Source organism: Brienomyrus brachyistius, chromosome 15, assembly GCF_023856365.1.
Source record: "Brienomyrus brachyistius isolate T26 chromosome 15, BBRACH_0.4, whole genome shotgun sequence".
NCBI lineage: Eukaryota > Metazoa > Chordata > Actinopteri > Osteoglossiformes > Mormyridae > Brienomyrus > Brienomyrus brachyistius.
Window position 1 is genome coordinate 16953571 of NC_064547.1, and position 20143 is coordinate 16973713.

The window sequence follows — 20143 nt, forward strand, 5'->3', positions numbered from 1 at the left end:
GTTCTATTCTCATTAAGAAGAAGCGGAATCAGGCCTGGCGGTCAGTCCTGCGCCGCGCAGACATGCATTCTTCTGGGTGCGACATGCATCTGACTTCCCATAAAGCGATTTCTTGTGAAAACCACAAAACTGGATAAGAAGAAAAAAACTCCGAAGGCGAAATTAATTGATATGGCTTCACAGAATCGCTGTATAAACTGAAGACCACAGGAAGGGCAGGGCCTGTGCTGAAAGGGAGGGCCTCACAGCACTAACCATTACAGTCATACTTTTAAATCTTTGCACATTTGGCGGAAGCTTTTGTACAAAGTAACGTACAAGTGAGGCAAAAAGCACATTACAAACATACAGCTGTTGATGGATCCAGCTGGGCTGAGTTTCCAATGACTGACCAGGTGCAAGGGTAAGCAGTGTAAGTGTAGCCAGTGTAAATGTAGGCAGTGTAAGTGTAAGCAGTATAATGGTAGCCAGGGTAAATGTAGGCAGTGTAAGTGTAAGCAGGGTAAATGTAAGCAGCGTAAGTGTAAGAAGAGTAACATAAGCAGGGTAAATGTAGCCAGTGTAAGTGTAGCCAGTGTAAATGTAGGCAGTGTAATGGTAAGCAGTGTAAGTGTAGCCAGGGTAAATGTAGGCAGTGTAAGTGTAAGCAGTGTAATGGTAAGCAGTGTAATGGTAAGCAGTGTAAGTGTAGCCAGGGTAAATGTAGGCAGTGTAAGTGTAAGCAGTGTAATGGTAAGCAGTGTAAGTGTAGCCAGGGTAAATGTAGGCAGTGTAAGTGTAAGCAGTGTAATGGTAAGCAGTGTAATGGTAAGCAGTGTAAGTGTAGCCAGGGTAAATGTAGGCAGTGTAAGTGTAAGCAGTGTAATGGTAAGCAGTGTAAGTGTAGCCAGGGTAAATGTAGGCAGTGTAAGTGTAAGCAGTGTAATGGTAAGCAGTGTAATGGTAAGCAGTGTAAGTGTAGCCAGGGTAAATGTAGGCAGTGTAAGTGTAAGCAGTGTAATGGTAAGCAGTGTAATGGTAAGCAGTGTAAGTGTAAGGAGTGTAATGTATGCAGCGTAAGTGTAAGCAGTGTAATGGTAAGCAGTGTAAGTGTAGCCAGGGAAAATGTAGGCAGTGTAAGTGTAAGCAGTGTAATGGTAAGCAGTGTAATGGTAAGCAGTGTAAGTGTAGCCAGGGTAAATGTAGGCAGTGTAAGTGTAAGCAGTGTAATGGTAAGCAGTGTAAGTGTAGCCAGGGAAAATGTAGGCAGTGTAAGTGTAAGCAGCGTAAGTGTAAGCAGCGTAATGGTAAGCAGCGTAAGTGTAAGCAGCGTAATGGTAAGCAGTGTAAGTGTAAGCAGGATCCATATAACAACTAGAAACTTAGAAAGCTTTCATTTTTAAAGCGTAAAAATTAAAAATGTGAAAGTGAGGACAAGCACTCCAACGGACAATCGCTGTGCCGCTTCTGCCAGCAGTTATATGAGGGGACATGTAGCTCTTTGATGAGAAAGTCAAACCTCCAAAGCCCACTGAACAATTGTTCCACCAGCTGCTGACTTGTGCAAGAACATTAGGGAACATTATAGTATAGATCCAAGCAGGGGTGTTAGAAATAGACGTGAGGTAGAAGAGCATCCCGTCACGTAGAAGAGCATCCCGTCACGTAGAAGAGCATCCCGTCATGTAGAAGAGCATCCCGTCACGTAGAAGAGCATCCCGTCACGTAGAAGAGCATCCCGTCACGTAGAAGAGCATCCCGTCACGTAGAAGAGCATCCCGTTACGTAGAAGAGCATCCCGTCACGTAGAAGAGCATCCCGTCACGTAGAAGAGCATCCCGTCACGTAGAAGAGCATCCCGTCACGTAGAAGAGCATCCCGTTACGTAGAAGAGCATCCCGTTACGTAGCGCACTCATCACATTAGCTGATTCAGGGAGAGCTATACGTGTTATCTTCGTTGGTGGTTGGTGGTTAAAGGTGTGAGCCAAAGGTTGACATAACATGACATGTTTGCGTCCCTAAGCCAGCATCCTATGAGAACCAATGCGGTGGTAACAATGTGTGCTCCTGCACCTCCATGTTTCTCCACCCAATGCACGGGGATCCCCAGGTGGTCCACGTTTCGAGGGAGCAAAAACCTGGACTGACCGGGGATCCCCAAGGACTCACTTGGGAACAGTAGTGTAGCTTAACCCTCTGAAACGCTCAGAGAAAACAGTGTATAAATGTGAAAGACCACAAACCCACAGACATCTCAGGCTTCATGCATGAGGCGAGGGATGTTAAACAGCTCTGTCATTCACCTTTAAGCCACTGACCCACTACTAAGCGTCTACCTCACATCCGAGATAAAAAATGGTTAAGTTGCAGACCTCTCCTTTCCTGAATCCAACATACTAGTTATAATTACATATTGTTTTAACCAAAAGACAACAATATTTTGTGGTAGAAAATGATCATAGTAAGTTGAAGTATGAAGCCTCCATTACCATATTCAGAATTATGTTGCAATAGGGTACAACACTGGGCATCTTTTAAACATCTCTAATTTAGTATTCTGTACAGCCACTTTGCTTGGTCTTAATTTTTTATCCAATATGTAAAGCAATTTGAGCTGCATTTCATATATAAAGGGTGCTACACAAATAAAAATCCATCCATTTTCTGAAACCACTTGCCCTAGTCAGGGTTGTGCGGGGGTCCCAACCCTATCCTGTAGGCTACAGGATGGGGTCCCAACCCTATCCTGTAGGCTACAGGCACCCAGGAGGGAGCACCAACCCATCACAGGGCACACTCACACCACTAGGGGCAATTTGGTAACTATGGGGGGGGACCAGAGTACCCACTGGAAACCCCAGAAGATCACAGGGAGAACATGCAAGTTCCACATACGTGTGGCCAGGAGCAAGGAGTTAAACCCTGGACCCAGAGGTGTGAGGCAGCAGGGCACCACAATGTCACCCGTGGCAATAATAATAATGATGATGATGATGATTATTATTACAAATACTCGTACTGTATCGAGGTCATTATCTTTAGGTTTACACAGTCCGTCAGTTGGGTCCATGAATGCTTGAGAAGCCTGTTTTGCATACTAGGCATATCTGACATATGCAGCTGTTAAACTTTTTACATCTGTAAAAAGCAACAATGTCTCGGTGGGTAATGCCATTGGCTCACACCTGCAGGGTCTGGGCTTTGGATTCTTCCTCTGTTTGTATGGAGTTTGCAGGTGCTTCCCTCCAAAGACACGCAGTCGAGGAGGTCATACCTCGAAATGGTTGGAAGCGTATGGGCCCGGTGGTGGAGGGTCTGGCGTATATCTGTGCTGAGCTTCTGGGCCTATAAGCAGATGGATGGAACATCAGAAATATATAACTTCGTCATTAAAATAATTTCAGAGCTCTTAACATAAGAAATATGTAATGTTTTCAAATAATTTTTTTAAACCCAAATACAGCAGAAGTTACCACACACCACAACACAAACTTCTCTCTTTTATCCAATTTTTAGGACAGTAAGATTACATACAATTTACATTTTTGAGGTGTCTGCAATAATTAAAGTATTTTCTTTATATTACCCGCTATATATTTTTTGTAATGATTTTTGACTTTTTCCTTCACCTCTTTCGGCTTCCTGTGCTCGGAAAAACTGAGGCGGCACATGCAGCCGTAACCTACGTGCTTTGATGTGGCCAAATCTGCGATGCCTGACTTCAGTTAAAAGCAGCAAAAATCTGCAAAATAAATGCCACTGGATGAAAGTTCATACAAATATGGATTTTAGATTTCACCCTTTCAGACTTGCATGAAAGATACGATCTCGATCGTAAGACACCGGAAAACATCGACAAAATGTTACAGTTATCGGACGTATTTTTTAGGCTGATGAAATACATACGAACATCCACATTTTTGTTTTTATGTTAGTATCTTGTTTAATGCCTCGTACCCATTGCTTCCGGGACAGGCTGAGGACTCCCCGCGACCCAGTAGGATAAGCGGTTTGGATGGATGGATGGATCTTATTAAGTTGTAATGTTTACTTTTTAGTTTTTAGATTTTATCTCCATGGTTACAGATGTAGGTAGCTTGGGGGTCTCTCTTCTCCAGGGATGGGGGGTGAAGTTTGTTCTCACGGTGCTGAGGTCTCTTCCCGCAGTGAGACTAATTGGTGTCGACCCTGCAATGGACTAGCACGCTACCCATGGAGGATGCCAGCTTCGTGTCCTGCGCTACCCGGAACAGGTTCTGACCAGGAACAGTGGCCATCTATCATTGGAAATTGCTGAATAGCTATTTACGTTACTATTTTACTTTCATTTACCAAAGCCAGTGACCAACCAGGCAAAAAGGCAGCTTACATTTCAGCTGACTATATCCATCCATCCATCCATCCATTTCTGAAACTGCTTAATCCCAACTGGGGTCGTGGGGTGGGGGGACTGGAGCCTATCCTGGGAACGATTGGCACAGGCAGGAGCCAACCCTGGGCAGGTGCCAGCACACCGCAGGGCGCGCACACACACACACACACACACACACACACACACTCTCACAGGGCCAATTTAGACTCACCAGTCAACCTATCCTGTACACTTCTGGACCGCGGGAGGAAATCGGAGCCTCTGGCGAAAACCCACACAAACACGGGGAGAGCGTGCGAGCTCCACACAGAAAGGACCTGGGACCGAACCCAGGACCTTCTTGCTGTGAGGCAAGATTATATCAAGTATGAAAATAATGAACATATCAAAGAAGTTCAGCCACCAAACTGTTAACACTGTGGTTTTGTGACCTCAATTTAGCAAGTCCCACATCCTTCCAGTACATACCTGTCATGCTCCTCCTTCCATATTCAGGGGGGTTGACAGCATTAAATTTAGTCAAGGGGGGGGGCACTGTGTATGATATTCATTTCTGTTCTGCAACCAGCTCAGATCGTGCCGCTCAGTTTGCCATCACAATGCAAACCAGGCTTTAAAAATATTTCTAAATACATTTCTTATAATAAATAATATATTTGTTCATAGGTGGCACCAATTCACACCTCAAAGGTTGTGGGGTCAGACCCCTCATCTGCTTTGTGTGGAGTCTGCATGTTCTCTCTGTTCTGTGTAAGTCTGATCACCATGTGTAACAACATGAGGATACCGACTGCCAATGAATCGCCCGCAGTATGTGACCACGTGTGGGTTTGATCGTGTACGTTCCCTGTCATGAACCGGCATCCTAAAATAGAAAGTGGATATCTGTTTATTTTGCTAGAAAGCACCCTGTAGAATAGAGAATATTACCTTACAAAGACTCAAAAATTTCACATAGGCCTCTATATACGTTTTCGGTCCTTCCTTTGTAGATTCTTTCATCTCTGCGCTGACGTGCTCTTACGCCAACCAGTCATTGTTTTTGGAAAAATGAGTGTTGGCTGGGGAAGTTCAAAGACTTAAGACTTAGCTTAACCATAATGTCTCAAAAGCCACTGAGAATCACGTGGACACGTTTACCGTTCATTTTCAGCTCCTGATACAATATCAGCTTTTTCGCACTATATATAGGTTGCCTCCAGATCAGATATCAGTTATCGTGCCGATAGCGACCCGCGTTGCTGGAAACCCCGCCATTTAAGCCGCAGCGCTGGGCGCGGCTTGGGATACTGCCGCCTCCAGCCAAACGCGGTTCTTTCAGTGGGTATTTCCACGGATGTGTCCCAGGGTGTCAAAGTAAAAGTCCCACGCTGGTAGTGTCTGTGTTGTTTTCTTTCGTCAACTGCAGCGGCATCTTTGAGTCTCTTCCCTGACTCCATCTGTGTGCATGTTCTCCTTGCGTTGTTCTGGGGTCTCCTTCACAGACCAAAAGCATGCCGAGTTGCCAGATTGTGCGTGTGAGGGTGCCCTGCGAGGGGTTGCCAGATTGTGCGTGTGAGGGTGCCCTGTGAGGGTTGCCAGATTGTGCGTGTGAGGGTTCCCTGTGAGGCGTTGCCAGATTGTGCATGCGAGGGTGCCCTGCGAGGAGTTGCCAGATTGTGCGTGTGAGGGTGCCCTGCGAGAGGTTGCCAGATTGTGCGTGTGAGGGTGCCCTGCGAGGGGTTGCCAGATTGTGCATGCGAGGGTGCCCTGCGAGGGGTTGCCAGATTGTGCATGTGAGGGTGCCCTGCGAGGCGTTGCCAGATTCTGCATGTGAGGGTGCCCTGCGAGGCGTTGCCAGATTGTGCGTGCGAGATGGATGGAAATCCAGTGAGCTACGGTCTCCTTGTACATTACTCCTTTCAGACAAGTGATAAAGTGTATTTGAAGCCAGACACATCGGAAATGCAGCAACTACACAAGAAGATGGTTCATAATTCACATTAACCAACATCACCATGCCGCTTATATCAGAGCAAGGGTATCAAGGCATGAAAAAATAAAAACAATTTTCAATACGACGCTAACTTTTATAACACTTCTATATTGCACTTTTTTTTAAAGATGCTAGTTATAACAAAGTGAAAAAGAAACCTTTCTTACCTAAAGAGGAGAGCGGTCTTATCGTCCTCCTAATCAGGACAGAACGCGTTCTGTTAGCCTAATCACTTTCAGGGAGGAAATTCTTACTGTGAGTTTTTTTGCTAACAGTGAGGAATCAGTTTGGCATTTATTTGTGTAAGAGGAGCTCTGCACACATGCTGGTCATCAGAGGTTGTATCTATGGATGGGGTTTGGGTACCACTCGAAATGTGAAACCACACAGTCTGTTCTGTGATGCAAGCACACCTCAGTCATTCATTAGTCAGGGAAAAAAGTAGCACAGACTTAAGTTTAGGGTGTCGGATTATAGAGATGTATACCTATTTAGTTTTCATGTGCTATACACTGCCCGGCCATTTGAATTTCTCGTTGGACCAGTGTTAGCTTTGACTATGGTGCACATTGGTCATGCCATTGTTTCCACAGGCTTATGCAACATCTCACCTTTTATTTTCATCCACATTTGCATTCAGTTCTCACCGAGATCCTGTATTGATGAGTGAGTTGAACCTCCATAGAACCTCCTTCAGCACATCCCAAAGACCTTCAGTGAGGTTAAGGTCACAACTCTGTGGTGACCAGGTCATGCGTGAAAATGATTCCTCACGCTCCCTGAATCACTCCTTGACAATTCGAACCCAATGAATCTTGGCATCCTTGTCCTGGAATATGCCCATTCCAACAGGGAAGAAGGAAATACACTGATGACGGATGGAGGTGTAACCTGGCCAGTCAGTAGATTCAGGTACTCAGCTAACTTCACTTTGCTGCTGTATAACATTGCTGAGCTGTAATGATGATCCAGTCATTGGCTCCTAACTATTTGCTGACAAATTGAAATGTTGAATTTTTTGACTATACAGTGTAGTTTCAGTTTAAGAATAAATCCTTTGAAGGACCTGGCTTGCTGCGATAAAATGTTGCAATGTAGGGGCGCTGGCTCCTTCTGTAGTTCAGAGCGTTACACAGAAGTTTATTTGCTGAAGAAAATAAAAATAAAACAAACTTATTTCAGTTCGTAAAAACATCTCGTGAACTCCCTTGAGTATGCTAAATGCATAATGCAAGGTTTTAGTAAAAATCTTGCCTGAAAAGAATTGAAATACTGTTAATAAATACAGAGCATCACAGATGCGACAATTCAGAAGCCTATTGTTGCTGTTAAGTAATGTAATGTGCCCTAAAGGTTCATTACTGTGATGTTACTTATACTGTAAACCTAATGTTAACAATAACTTAACTGATCCGATTTCGAATGCAATAGGAGTGGAAAGCGAACGTGGCAGCAAGTCGAGATGGGATATAAAGCATCATGTCAAGTGGAGGGGTGATGTAATTATATTTCTGCTCATTATGAAAGATTTGCTGTATCTAACCTCCGCTTAATAGTGTGTTTCAGTGTTTTACCACTAAGATAAAGGTGTCTGTTCATGACACTTAATAGAAGGTGAGCCACTGTTTAACAAACAAATGATTTACAAGACAAAACAGAAGCATATGTGTAGTGAGAAAATGACTAGGAACCTGTGAAATTTATCCTTAAAGTGCAATACTACCAAAATAGATCAGTCATAAGAAATATGTTACAGAAGCAGCTAGCAAATTCCAAATCACCACTTTATGTGACTCCAGTAAGTAAAGAGAAGGTGAACCTAAGGTAGACGCGTAGTCACTAGCCCATAAATCACATCTACAGTAAAAGCACATTATGAGGAAAATACCTGTACATTGATGCTGTGAAAAGATTTGCGATTCACATAATCGCCCTCATGCTCTCCCAGGGGTGCACTAATTGGGACGTGTGTGCAATCGATGATTCCTGTGACCCATGGGAATCCTATGAGAAACTGTGTTCAGTAAAAGCAATGACCCAATGAAAATACTTTAACGCTGCGATTTACCTGCGATTGCATGAGACCCTTCTTTATTCCGCAGAGCACTTAAATGACCAGGGAAAACCACAAATGCATCCAACACATGAGGAATTCCCTCAGATGAGAATCTGTACCTTCCATGGAGAATATGGTGCAGGTACGCCAGCGGACTCCGGCAGTCTCGGTTAACCGCGAAGTTACCTGGATAAGTCAGTAACCCTGTTTCGTAGTACAGACCCCAGGTATAGGCTTGCATTGGGGTTACGGTTAAGGATTAGTTTGTAAATAGAGTTAGGACTTGGTATAAGGGTTAGTCTGTGACTATGGTTAGTGTTCAAGTTGGGATTAAGGTTAGTAAGGTTAGGGTTAGAATTGAGATCAGGTTAGTCTTTGGTTAGTGGTGCAGTTAGGGTTGTGACTAGTTTCGGAAGTAGGGAAGTAGGGTTAGGATTCATTTAAAGAAACTTTACACACGTTTCCTTGCCAAAAAAACTATCACGGGAACCCAGTTACCAAGTGAAGAACAATCTTGAACAAATTACGGAATACATCAGAAGCGTGCCCTTCATCCCAATGGTCTAACCAGAGGTCTTCCACAGGCCGTGACACACTATTCCCCGGCTGAAACACACAGGCAGAACGTGCAGTAGGATTAAGAGCCATTAGGGATGAAAGGATGAAAAGCTGAGTAAGCAGGAAATGCAAACCATCAGACAGAAACCGAATGACAAATCATAACACCAAATCAGCCTACAAGAAACTATGAAGGACAACATGGTCAAAAGCAAACTAAAACCATTGAACGCTGCTCCAAAACAGGCGCCCAAACATTTTAAGTTAAAAGACCACTAAAAATCAGATACGGTCGCAGTATAGCCGAAAACACAAACCACCACATTTACGCAAAGCACTAACCATCATCAAATGCAATCGAAGTGTAACAGAAAACACAAACCACCACATTCATGCAATTATCAGCTGGAGATGCAGCCAGATCTATGTAGGGCAGGCAGTAAACAATAAGAACGACGCACACAGACTGTATAAACTACACCGATTTCCAGCCAACGTCACCGTGGCACTTGTAGTACTGCAGGGGTACTCAGACATTGAAAAAAGCATCTTATAACACTGCATTGACTTTCCTCACACTGCTGTTACACACCTTAAAGATGCTAGTGACAACCAAGTAAAAAAGGAACATTTTGCCTAAACAGGACACTTAGTGACCTGTTAGCTTTATTTATTTGGTAGGTAGTGACCAATATTTTTTGCTGTCAGTGAGAAAGCAATTCAGCATTTGTGTAACTGGATTTGTACACACATTTCAGGCATCAAAGCTGTTAAGTTAGGGTTAGGGTTAGTGGTGGGCAGCATGACCAAGATGTCATATTACAGTATCTTTGGTTAGAATCACAATCCACAATAGAGGTCATGATTTCGTTTGCTTTGTTACAAATCAACCAAATTAGACCGTATTGAAAAGTATTTTAATAAATTATGCATTTATAAGAAATTGCCACACATCACTTTAAATGGCGGATTCAGACTTGCTTTTCACTTATCAACCAAGTAAAATACTGTACTAAATTAAGTAGGAAAAGTACTTTATTTTTAATACTAAAGTTAAATACAAATTAACTGTACTTCTGAACTCAGTTTAATGAATAAAAACAATAGATAAAAGAAAAAAAGTTTATTCAACAATGTAGCCGGTCTGTCTATGGACCGTGTATTGACACAAGTGAAATATTTTTAACAGTCTGATGGCATATAAAGTTTGTTTTTATACGGAGTTACTGAGTAAACTCGTTAGAAAAGCTCAATTGAGAGGTGCTGCATCGTGATTCTTGCTGCAACTCTGAAACGCTTATTGTGAATACAATTGCAACTGATTAAGAAAAATTGCCATTATATTGCCCAACACTAGTTAGGATTAGGAATTAACGAACATCGGTAGAACGATGTCCTTCATCCCACAGCTCTAAAGGCCTTCCACAGCACAAGATAGTCACCTAAAAACACAGGCAAGCACTGTGAATAAAGAGCATATGGCATAGCAGAGTACAGTGACTATTTCCTAAACCCCTTATCCACAAAACAAAAGGTTCATAAGAAGAACTTTCTGTACACAGCAGCTCAATCTCCCATCCTCTTTAAAAGACACCGACAGTGTAAACATGAACATGGAGATTAAGACCCATCAGGGAAAGGCTAGAGGTGAATAAGTCTAGAAGGAAATGAAACAAAACTTCAGAAAGAAACCAACCAAGACCAAATCAGCCGAGAAGGAAAAAAACATGAAGCAGCTCCTAGTCAAAATCAAACTATATCTGCTGAACACCATTCAAACACAGGAAGCAGGACATTTAAATTAAAAAAAAAAACAAGCGATTCAGTCAAAGGGCATCCGACTGCCAAAAACATCACTAATGAAATCATCTACTGGAACTGCAGCCAGATCTATGTAGGACAGGCAGGAACTAAAAACTAGGTTAGCAGAAGACAACATGGTAATCAAAAAAATAAGAAAAAAAAAGAGAAAACGCACAAAACCGCCACCAGCCTTCTGCCTACGCCGTCAGATCAAAAGAGCTGGAGAGAGATCAAAGGAAAACACAGGCTGTAAAGAATTAGGTTCCATTTTATTCTTTAGTAATTACAAAAGGATAATATAAATATTCAAGAACATGGGATGAGAACAAAACAGTGATGATCAACGTGTTGAACATCTGGCGGTAAAATGGTTTGTTTTGTGACTGTGTGACCTAAGAAACGGTGTTTGCTCAAGGATTCTCAATGCAGTAAGGGGCAATATTTATACATTTTTATGTACTCACCTTCAAAGGGCAATTTACTCAATCCAATGCACCCATATTTACTTCAGCCACCTGGGGGGGGGGGGGGGCAGGGGGGGGGGGGGTCGAGCTATTTTTTTTTTCCATTTTGGTTTTAAATTGCAGCAGACTAGTCTGACACACTGGATGACTGGTGACTGAAAGCTAACTAGTACTATGTTACAATACATCAGGGTGATCTGGTGGTCCGGCAGGTTTTGCTAGTGGTAAACGGTACAATATCAACAAACTTGATTATCAGTAAGTTACACTCAAGAACAATACCTAAACACACAAACTGATTTTTTTTCAATAGCTAAGAAAATGATACAACTCTTCGCCCAGTCAGAACTTTAAAGGTTCGAAAGGAAAACTTTACCACATAAGACTGGCCTGTTCATTAACAAAACATCAAGCAGACAAAAAAACGCTTTGGATAAAGCCATTAAACCCCCCCAAACATCCACGTGAGGCAGTTCTTAATTCAGTTAAAAACAAATAGTTCTACATTGAATATTAAGTTCTATGATTACAGATACTAAACAAAATCGCACCGAGTCACTTTCTTCATGAAGATTGCAGTCAATTTATGCAGTTAGGTGGTTGCTCAAGGTTCAGTCCAAAATGCTCACCAAAAAAAAAAGATAAAGAGAAAAACTCTATAAAACATTTAAACATCTGTTTTAAGACATGGAAATGCTAGTCTGCAGCTTAAAAAAAAGGAACTACATAAAAGTAAAAACCATATAAGATCAGAAAAATCTACCTTGATATATGAAAGAATACATAGTTTAAAAAAAAAAAAACACTAAGTATCGGGAAATATGAATCAATCTGCCCCCATAACACACGTACTATACAGGACATCACTGATGTCATTAGCAAATAAACCCATTGGTTAATTTTTTCCCTACTGAAACGAGTGGATGTGTGTAAGGCTTCAAAGTCAGTTTTATTTGATTTAATGATGTACTCATGGTGCAAAGACAGTCTTGTACAAAACTAAATGAAAGTGCAATATCGTGTGCTTATAAAGCTCAGGTTCCCCTTGCTTACTGCAAGTTACAACTGTTGTCAAAACACTCACCTGCTCCTGAAAGACTGAAACTTCCACCGTTAATCAAAATATATAAATATCTCTTGCATAAAAAAATATCAGTCGACGATCTGTAATACAAACGCACTTCTTTAAATTTCTGAAAGGTCCCTTAAAAGGAGTGAGGAGGAAGGAGAAAAAAAATCTTCCTAATTTGTAAGGATTTGTACTTTGGAATACAAAAGACTGCAGAGGTTGCATACAGTCTTCCCAAATTTGCTGGTGAACCCCTGGCATGCAGGAGGCTCTGTCAAACTCCTGCCCCTAGAGGGCACCCTGTGCAGAAGCATCAGTGATCCTCAGCCTTGCTCATGTTGGGATCAGGGCCCCCCTGGGAGCTGCTGTCCGTCCTGCGTTTTTTGACAGGGTTCTCAGGCCCAGCATCCTCATAGGAACCGGCACGGTGGTTCTCCTCAAACCCAGATTTGCTGTGGTTCTGAGAGTCCTCGCTGCAGCAGCCGTTGGTGTCTTTGTCCGAGGAGCAATGTTCTTGGCCGTGAGTGGGGCCGTTCTTCTGCGCCTCCTCGTCCCTGACCCCGTCTGGGCCGCCGCTCCGGTCATCTCCAGTCTCATGACTCGTACCTACGACCAGGACAAATAAAAAAACAGTTAGACCCACGGCGTGGATATTTGTCGGTGGTCCGGCCCTAAGGGACTCTCTGACGGACCGTTCTGGAAGCAGCTGTCGTCTCGGTCCGAGGTGGACGAGGTCTGAGGGGGAGAGGCGGCGTAACTGGAAGCCGTGCTCTCGGTCTCGTCCAGCAGCCGCTCCATGTAATCCCTGCGAACAGCAGGGGGAGTCGTCACGTCCCACAAAGCACCGCAACCTCTCTACTTAGCTGCTTATAAAGCACGGAGGCTTATCTATCACAAAGGGCTACATCTTTAGTCGTGGGGCTATTAAGGTAGCACAATCTTATATTTAGATTGCATAGGTTAAAATAAAAAGGTACAATGCCATGATTAGTCAAACAAAACACATTCTTCTCGGGCAAACAATGGAGATTTTTTTCTGGTACATAAACTGATATATGAAGTTTATTTCACAAAACAGCAGTACAATGTACTGTAGTTTTAAAAAGGCTGCTTAAAAAAACACTTTTTATAGTAAAGAATACCTTGGCATTCAATAGCAGCTACGAAAGGTTGCTTTTTCCCCTCTAATCCCACAAAAATCACGATTCCTACACTATTAAATGATTAACAACAGAACCACTTCCAGCCTTAAGTCATTAAAAAAACAACAGTCTAATTATTCAATGGAAAAATGATGGAACGCTCCTAACACGTTTTTTTTTTGTCATCAAATACAGCTACTTACGTAACACCTGGGTGAAGATTGTATTTCCTTTTGCCAATTCTGGTTTGCTGTGCAAAGAAATCATAACGCTCAGATTTCTTCCACATGTAATAAAAGGCCACACATTCTCCAACAGACCTAGTTCTCACCTAAAAAAATGCAATTTGTTGCATTACATATCTACAAAAAAACAGAAGACAACAGCAACAGTACAGGCATTACATTGCACAGATATCTTCATATGATTCAGTTAGAAAATTAAGCAATTTACAAATTAACATAATCCACACTTTACAAAAAAATGTTAACAAAACAGTTCAATAAATTTAAAATTATTATTAAAAGCTAAATGAAAACAGTATTAATACTTGACTTTATTGAGTGCAGCAGTTACTGAGGGCAGCAAACAACTGTCCAACAACTCACTGTGGGTACGAAAGGGCTGACATCTAATCACTGTTTCAATGATTAAATTACAGGTTTTTTCATCTATTCAAGCTGTCAAACATCAGACTCCAGACACAGTTTGCTAGCTACAAATTTCAAGAAAACAATCCAATGTAGCTTAAAATTAAGTGTGGCTTTAATCTAACAATCAGCAATTTAAGCATAGACTATGAAATTCGAACGCAGGCATTTCAGAGACATAAATTTCTTACTTCATGTACAGAAACTGACTAGCGATTTAAAAAATAAAAATCAGTTGAACAGAATGGATCAGGAGTACAGAAACCCTCAAACTTTACCTAAAGCTCAGTGAAGGAACAAACTGCTCAGCTGTTAGAAGTTATAGTTTGGTACATATTTTCAAATTTTTCATCAAATCAAAGAAAAACTCCCCCTACCTTGTTTGCTTGTATTAAATGAAAATCCTTCCCGTAAGCTCTTAATCCTTGTTCAAAATTCCGACACTCTTCCTCAGTCCAAACTGACAGTTCTTCTGCAGTAGAGGAACATGTTAAACCTTTGAAGGCCTAGATGGGTCATTTTTAAGGACAATTCTGATGGTTAAAGGCAAAGGCTGAGGGTCACTGGGTCAAGTTCCGTAAGGAAACCTGTAGCAGCACTCAAACTCCTAGAGCAAACCCTCCAGCCGTACAATCCTAAGTCCCCTTAGAGAAAAGGGCCAGCTAAACTACTGATGTCAGCAACCCAAGCAGCAAAACTGCTCAACATACACAGTACCATGTAATTAAGGGCACTTTTCCACTGCACCAGCTGTCGTACTTTCAGTACTTCTAAAAGGTACGGTACTTCAAGGTTTTCCACTGATGTAAAAACTGATACTGGCACTAAACTAAATCACAACGTGAGGTGGTCTATTTTATACTGAATTTGAAAAATGACTATAGTATATTAGAGGGCTGGGCGATGTGCAATATTAATTCTAATATTGTATGTTATGCACAAGGACCTTCATAGTCAGCTGGGCTGAGATCAGACTTTTTCGTGCCTCTGTACTCCCTGGGTATTACAGCACAGGAGGATTTAAGTTTCACCAAAACATTTTCACTCTATCATACGTTACGTCCGTGTACAAACAAAATTTAGCAAGCATTAAAATTTCAACGAGTCTTTCTTTTCAAGGTCATCTATTGCACATCTATTTCAACAATCAATTTAAATTGTATCGTTCCTGCTTCTGCATGACTGCTGCATGTGCTTTCCCATACACTCATAATCATTTTCATTCTTGCCGCTTAAATCACTCCTAGACTAGTTTGAGTGACATTTATTTTGAACGGCTTTTTTTGCTTCACATGGCAATATTTGAATTTTTTCCTCAATATCATGCAGCCCTAGTACATTATAGCAAATACTTTTTACTTGTCATGCCATCCAGATCATGAGCTTCTTCTAACCAGATCTCAATTAAAGCTTCAGCCTCTTCATTTGTCCCCACAAAGATTATTATAATTTTTTTTTTTTTTTTACTTTGTTTACTGTTGTTTTCTGAGTTTGTAACTTTTTTTAAAGATGGCAGCTGTATTGTGTTTCAGAGGCAGGCTATTCGGATAACCAATCGACAACGAACATGTTTGCAATTCCCACCCTAAAGTATCAAAGTACCAGAGAACTACCCCAGCTGGTTTGGTACTTTGCCGTAACGTAATGGCACTTTTGGTACCGGTACTCTACTGGACGCGAGTGGAAACAGGAAAGTACCAAAACCCGGTACAGTGGAAAAGCACCCACAGTTAACACCGGTGTTCAAAAATGGAAAGAAATTAAATGAAAATGCAGAACAGTAACTCACCTCTGGCAGCTTTTACGCTGAACCGCAGTTGCCTTAAGGCTTCATCTGTATCAAAATTGCATTTCACCAGTTCATAAAGGGCCTGAAAGGAAGAGTGTCCAAGGTGAGTGAGAGCTCAAGCAGCAGCTTGGGAACAGGCAGCTTTAATAACACAAAACTGAGAAAGGATCCTGGTCAACAATTCTCTGGAAAAGACTGTATGATTAAACACTGAATACTTCAGTCTGCAGATTAGAAAAAGATCCACACATTTCATTTTCCAATATATACTCTTTACGATATTTGCATCAGATTTTTTGAGTAAAACATTTGCGATGTTATAAATCATGTTTTTTTTCCTGCTCTAACATCGCTTACCAGTGAATCTGCACTTTGCTGATACATTATTTGGCTCAAAACAAAATTCCTATTTGCCTCCCCACTCCATCAGGGGCATCCACATCAAAGTAACACTCCTGAATGCACCTGCTCGTTGTCCTTGATGTGAGATCCTTCCGGAATGGCGTCCACTCCTTTCTCCTCGCCTGTACGCTTGGAGGCTTCTGCGAGAAACTCCACCACTTTGTTCTCAGGGAGGGACTGTGGGTCCCAAAGCAGCTGATCTTCATTTTCGTAAACTGTGGAAAGAAAATGATGTTGACACATCGACCGGCAAGGAGAACAGACCACGGTTAAGAAGCACCCAGGGGAATTTCCTGGTCTACTCCGGACCTCACCTTTCTCATTGTCTCTATATTTGCAAAGCCCAGAAGGTGTTTCAGCCTGGTACATGGATCCCACCATGATCTCCTGAGAGACACAGCATTTCAAACCATTTTCCACACACATCCCCTGAGGACATCATTTAAAAAATGTCAGCTTCTTAACAAAACGTACCTTTTTCCAGTCCTCAGAGGGAACGTAATCTTCGTCATCCTCCGATTCGTCTTCATTGCCTGAAGTGACAATGTTTCACAGTCAGTGCATGTGCCGATAATTATGCTGCATTTATGCAACGCGAAAGAAAGCATCGAGCGACGCATTTTTCATGTGGATGCAAATTTATCGCATCGCCGACTACAAATTGCGTCACCGCATCTACACGCCTTTGCTATGTTTTAATTCATCAGAACATGCAAGCACTCCAATGTGCACTTCCACACAAATAGCTGCGCTATCAGACTGACTGGACCCACCACCTCCCACAAGAGTCCCGTGGGGAATAGTCACATACTTTCGAAGTACTTGCACCTCCGTGGACGGATCAGCTCCGCATGCGAGGAGACAAATGGGGTCCGTTCGCCATTCGAGGACTGGATCTCGTCCTCTTGGACCGACATGTCCTTTGCCCGCTCACCCTGCACAGACCAAACCCGCACGGTTAGAAGTACCACATCATCTGGCTTTAAACGCCCTGAGGGCTCAAGGTGCCAGAATACCGACCGAGAGCCGGTTCAGGTCCCCCGTGCTCCTGCTGTTCTCGTCCGTCACGTCATCCGCGTACTCCTCTGCTTCCTCCTCCCTCTCATCATCCTCTTCCTCGGCCACCTCAGGCGACCCGCCGCTCCCATATCCGTACATGTTCAATAGCTCCTGTATTGGCATTTCACCCTCCTGTGGTTCAAGAGAAGCACATTTCCATCACAACTGCCAATCAGAAGACTGCAGACTCACATCCAATAGCTGATTGGTATATGCTAAACTAACCCGAAAAACTAATGACTTTTAACACGACTCAAAACACCTAAATTAATATACCAAGACTCCCAAGCCTGACCGAGCCATTAAACCTAGTGTGATTAGAAAAATTGTGCTATTCCTATGGATGCATGTAACTGGTACGCAAGAACGCATCTGGCAGATGAAATAAAATGTGCAGCAATTTCATGCTGTAACAGAGCAAATGCACACATCTGCACTGCTATTATAAGAAATGACCATGCATTTTAACCTTTTAGTGGCTAATGAGCACTTTTTATATAATGGTTAAAATGAATGGTAAATTCTTGCGTACAAGTTATGTGCATCTCTGGCTATTTCAAACCTCAACATGCAGCAACACGCTACTCACACGGGCAAGGTCATCAATTTCAGTGCTAATATTGGTTTCTTCTTCCAGCATCTCCTCTTCATCCAAGGTCCTTTCATCGTCAAAGTCATGGACAAGCATCTCCGCGGTGGGATCAAACTCTTGGTCATCTGAGGCAGCAGAACCTCCTGATAAACAGGACAGCATACTATAGCTGCACAGCCGTTGCACATCAGGAGAATACACTTTGCGCCATAAAACGGAAAAACTGTAAATAATTAAGCTTATTTTTACCTGCTGGGCTTGAACTCCCAAAGGAGGGCTGAAAGAAAAATAAAATGCCATTCATTTAAAAAATAAAGCAAGGAATTATGTATAGTAACGAGAGCAAAATGCACGTTGTTCAGCAATGCCTTTGAACAAGCGTTTCATAGTCTGTCCCGAGTATCCTTTGAAACCATCATCAAAACACAATAATTTGGGTCTGAATTAATTAAACCATCTTATATAATGATGTTCATTTAATAGCTCAGTTTCTCTCCATAAGAGTGCAAGTTCATCTTCAGTTAATTCACACCCCAAGGCTTTGCTCTTTAAAAGGTTCACTTATCTAGTCCCATGAGCTCTAATGTTTCAATCCCTTTAGTAAATAAAAAATTAAACGTTTACAAATGTGTTCAAGATTTATTTCTGACATTGAGGATTGTTTTTAGAAAAACAGTATAGACATCTTTGGCCAACAAAATCGAGAGACAAGGGAGTTTAGTTCTTTTTACAATTATATTTTTCGTATATTGTACAAAACTATTGTTGCCGCACTTGTAATATTTTTGTAAAGTTAACGTTTCATTGCCAGACGTCAAAATTTTAATAAATATCATCAATAGTTTTAAAAACAAATTTCAAAATACATGTAGGCAAAAAATGACAATTCCACTGAAATGGACACGAATCGCCCTTTGATCAAGACCTCTTGCAATGAATCACATAACAGTCCGTAAATAACTTGCTACGTATATAAGGCTACTATTAGTATTGCTAGAAACCTGAATCTACATCCAAATGTTTAAGCGCCTTTATAAAGCAGTGTATCCTTCGTAAAGTTATAATACAAATTCACCCAAACCAATTTAATTTCATTTTGCGCTTAAGATGGTGATTATTAAGCGACATCAAGCCCAGTACAGTTATGATGGGAGCCCATATCGCAGATTACACAGTTCTGCGACACAGAAATCAATTAGATTCGTCATACATACGACGGAAATGTTAAAATATATAATACTACTCGTACACCGAAAGAATCGCGTACTCTGAACACCGTGAAACCACAGCGGGCCAAGTTGATAAAAAAGTAGGACTTAAACTCAAAAAGCGCGCCTAAATTCGACTACCTAACGTTAGCCTCCAAAAGCAATCCCTTCAAAGTACTAAAAAGCGGAAAATTGAGCAAGATTTGTCTGGTGACTATCACATTCAACATAAAATAATCAAAACCCCCCCGCAATTAATTTTTAAATACAATAAACAACGTGACGATAGTGGCATTTAGCTAGTTAGCAATCTGCACAGATGGCTCATTTAAGTTTAAGAATGGCTTACAGATAAAATGCAACGTATGGAAAAGTTTAAGTCGTAATTAAAACACACTAAGGTGAACGCGAAGATTTATAAAATTACATCACGGATATTTCCCGTCCCCTGAACTCATTTTTGTGTACAGCAGACTATTGGTAAAAACGTTGAGTTAGCTAGCTAGCCTGCTAGCAGTTCTCTCCTTACCTCCGCCATGTTTGCTGTTATTCAGGGGGTCACGTGGTGAGCCGACGCTAAGTCCCGGATGAACGCCCCTTACCAGTTAATTCATGACGTCATAGCTCCCCAGTGTCCCTCAGTCGTCAGTATTGGTGTCATGAAGGTTATATCTCATTCCTTGACTGTCAACGTAGCATTCGATACAAAGTGAGCATGCACTTATTTAAAAACATTCTGGTTGTTTGTCTTAAATGCTATTAATATCTTGCACAAGGGGTGCTGCAGTTCAATTAGGCTATTTTAAATTGGATTAGATTAAATTAGATTAACTTGATTGTTACCAGAGGGAAACTCTTGTGCATACAGCAGCAAGCACGTATAGAGCACAGATGAGCATAAATGTATTGCAAAACAAGCAAGATGCAATGACACTACACCGTGCGAACAAGTAAATGTGACGGGAATAAAAAATACGGGCTACACAAATAGAATCCTGAAAAAAGCATATTACATAGTATTCA

The 20143-nt window shown here is 41.8% G+C and overlaps 1 protein-coding gene across 4 annotated transcripts; it reads right to left on the reverse strand.

Annotated features, from left to right (window-relative positions):
• Positions 1-10995: 10995 nt before the first annotated feature.
• LOC125709280 (mesoderm induction early response protein 1-like) lies at positions 10996-19766 on the reverse strand. 4 transcript variants are annotated; one of them, XM_048977570.1, is made up of 13 exons: positions 19650-19766; positions 18162-18189; positions 17910-18055; positions 17282-17452; positions 17073-17196; positions 16736-16794; positions 16576-16648; positions 16325-16476; positions 15860-15941; positions 14448-14539; positions 13624-13670; positions 12971-13083; positions 10996-12884 (listed from the first exon to the last, which is right to left on the reverse strand). In XM_048977570.1, exons 1-13 carry the CDS (start codon positions 19656-19658, stop codon positions 12592-12594), a joined length of 1389 nt encoding a protein of 462 aa, XP_048833527.1. In that variant the 5' UTR covers positions 19659-19766; the 3' UTR covers positions 10996-12591. The 4 variants fall into 4 exon arrangements, with proteins under 4 accessions (XP_048833527.1, XP_048833524.1, XP_048833526.1 ...); XM_048977567.1 differs by having other exon boundaries at positions 13624-13751; XM_048977569.1 differs by having other exon boundaries at positions 14448-14542; positions 19650-19765.
• Positions 19767-20143: the final 377 nt, after the last annotated feature.